Source organism: Sinocyclocheilus anshuiensis, unplaced genomic scaffold, assembly GCF_001515605.1.
Source record: "Sinocyclocheilus anshuiensis isolate Anshui unplaced genomic scaffold, SAMN03320099.WGS_v1.1 scaffold471, whole genome shotgun sequence".
Lineage (NCBI taxonomy): Eukaryota > Metazoa > Chordata > Actinopteri > Cypriniformes > Cyprinidae > Sinocyclocheilus > Sinocyclocheilus anshuiensis.
The window spans coordinates 76,324-79,460 of NW_015549588.1; the positions used below are offsets into that span (position 1 = coordinate 76,324).

Genomic DNA, 3,137 nt, shown 5'->3' on the forward strand with positions numbered 1-3,137 from the left:
CTTCCTCCAGCTAGCGCTGTGACGTCGGCTGACCCTAGTTACCTGTGGTTGGCCTGGCCATGCGTCACTCAGAAAACAGCAGGCCAATCAGAAGAGAGGCTCATGAATATTAATTAGACAGGCCAAAATCGACCTGTTCTCAGCAGAGCTCCTGAGAGAGGAGCGGTAAAAATATCTTGAGATGGTTTTTGGTACTTATACCGCAAATATATATTCTTAAGGACATCAAAACCTAAAATAGAACTCCAGAAAGGTGTACAATATGGGACCTTTAAAGTGAAACTGCATTTTTAGAAAGTTTTTTAAATATATTTCAGTTAACATTTAATTTATCTCAAATAATGTAATATTATTTGAGAAAATAATATAATAAATATAATATAAATATAAAGTATAATAAAATATAAATAAAATATAATTATATTATAAATATTATAATTTTAATAAAATAATTTTATGATGTAATAAAATAATTTTTAATGGTTATCTGCACGTGTGATTCCTATTAGCTATGTTCTTTCCCTGTTGAAGTGAATGGAAATGTGTGGATAAGTGAATAAACCCGGCAATAAAACTCTTTGTTTGCTTCTCAGATGTGTTGATGGTGATTTTGGAAATTGCACACATGACAAAAGTGTTTACAGCCCTGTAAATCATATTGACTCATCTTTTACAAACCTGACCGACTATAACCCGTTCACGCAAATGCTTATGTAACACCACATAAAGCCATCCATTTATCTCATAAAATGAAAACGCTCTCATTATCATCATGCCATAATTCTCATATATAGCCCACTTTTTCCGCATGCATCCATTAATGTGATGGAAATGTCAGTTATCTTTTGTGCTCGTCTTGAGGTCTCTTTTGGTTTCATCAGGAGAATGACCGATAGTAACCTCGTCCTTGGCAGGCATGCGTGAGCGTGTCACAGCAGCGGCTCTGTTTTTGCTGGCGGGCAAGCGGCACAAGATATGGTTTTCATAAACTCCCTTTCATTCCTCTCCACGCTCTGGATTACCCTGAAGACACTTACATTCATATGTCTATTTTTATACTTTTGCTCGGTTTTTCTCTCAGTACTTAAAAATTATTAACCATTATTATTTTCTTAGCCTCATTTCCAAACCTGTGTAGGCCGTTTTGTCCGTTTAGAATGCGAAATGAGCCTTTTTGATTGATTTAAAAATAAATGCATCATTACTGCATGTGCTATTTTCTAAGTCACACGATAGTGTCATGTGAGGAACTGACTGAAATTCAAACCGTTATTCAATGAAAGTGAACGCAAATGAGAATACTATCAACTTACATTTAGTCTGTTCCTCACACAAAGCTGTTGTGAAATATGTGCAAATTTCTCTTTTCGTGTTTCACATTAAAACAGCAGTATATATCATGACATACAGTGGCGAGGAAATAACGACATAATAAAAATGCCTGCACAATACAGACATCCAGCAGCAATAAGCATGTTTCTGTAGTATTATTATTATTATTATTATTATTGTTATGTTTGGTCAGTGTCGGTAACACCCTTCAGCTGACAGTGACAACACACCCTCTGACACATAGAGGTATAATGTCCCAAATGCAGGCAGGCATGTGGACTGCACACTTTAAGACACCCAGTAACGGGATAGTGAGTTTTGAAATGAATATTAGTCTCTCTCTTTCCTGAAGCAGCTGTACTTTGAGAGAACTGACTAAACACAGTCCAGGGTGCTGCGGGGTTTACGTTTGCTTTTCTCAACGTCAGACAAACAGTTTTAAGCACTTCTTTAGCATAAGCAAACGTTTTGTGACGTTTGACCATCACGCGGTTCTTCACTCATCCGTGTCTTTTCGACGTCATTCATTTAGTCTTTTATTTTAAATTTGTAAGATTCATACAAAGAAAAGATAATTAGGTTCTGGAAACGAACATATCTCTGTAAATAAAAAGATATTTCATGATATTTCATGAAAAATGACAACAGCAACAAAAAATCAGCCAGAAATTAATCATTTTATCCAGTAAAGACATTAAACTGATCGAAAGTGACAGTAAAAACATTTAAAATGTTACAAAAAATCTATTTCAAATAAATGCTGTTCTTCTGAACTTTCTATTTATCAAAGAAACGTGAAAAAAAAATCCACAAAAAGCAGCACAACTGTTTTCAACATTGATAATAACAATAAATGTTTCTTTCAGCATCAAATCAGCATTTTAGTATGATTTCTGAAGGATCATGTGACACTGAAGACTGGAGTAATGGTGCTGAAAATTCAGCTTTGATCACAGGAATAAATTACATTTGACAATATATTCAAATAGAAAACAATTATTTTACACTGTAATAATATTACAGTTTTACTGTATTTTGATCAAATAGATGCAGCCTTGGTGAGCAGAAGGGACTTCTTTCAAAAACATGAAAAAATCTTATCAATCTTTTGAATGGTTGTTTATATAAAGACTTCTACTGAAATCTAAGGACTCTTTATTTGACTCTCACTGTTTCTCAGCTTGGGAGTATGAAGAGCTGGCAGGACATGCGCAATGAGATCTTTTACCTGACGGGCAACAGCACACAGTCCCCCAACCACATGTACCAGGCCGTGTCCCGTATCGTCTGCGGTCACCCGGAGGGCGGAGGACTGAAGATCAAGTCCCTCAACTGGTACGAGGACAACAACTACAAGGCCCTGTTCGGGAACTACGGCAATGACAGCGACAGCGAGCCCGTTTACGACAACTCCTCCAGTAAGTGAAGCTGCATTGCTCTTTTTTCCATTGTTTGCGAATACTAAATATTTCACGTACCCTGCTAAATTGTTGAAAAACCTCTTTTCTTTAGCGCCCTACTGCAACAGCATGATGAAGGGCCTGGAGTCGAGTCCCGTATCCCGCATGATCTGGAGAGCTCTGAAGCCGCTGCTTATGGGGAAGATCTTGTACACCCCAGACACCCCTGCCACCCAGAGGATCATACAAGAGGTCAGGAGACACTAATGAAAGAAACTAATGCTTAGTGTTGACCAGGTTTCTGTGAGTCAAAGATTTGGACACACATTCTCATTCTGTATTATTACTGGTTTTAATAGTTGTTTCTGATAGTAAAGTCATCAGAAAGAGCCTTACTTTAGTATA

General features: G+C 36.9%; 1 protein-coding gene across 1 annotated transcript in view; it reads left to right on the plus strand.

Moving 5' to 3' along the window:
• LOC107657990 (ATP-binding cassette sub-family A member 1-like) overlaps nucleotides 1-3,137 on the plus strand; it is a 39,724-nt gene that overhangs the window by 13,440 nt on the left and 23,147 nt on the right. The window contains exons 9-10 of the mRNA XM_016446348.1: nucleotides 2,513-2,750; nucleotides 2,845-2,984. Coding sequence (XP_016301834.1) covers nucleotides 2,513-2,750; nucleotides 2,845-2,984 — 378 coding nt within the window. The remainder of the gene's footprint in view (nucleotides 1-2,512; nucleotides 2,751-2,844; nucleotides 2,985-3,137) is intronic.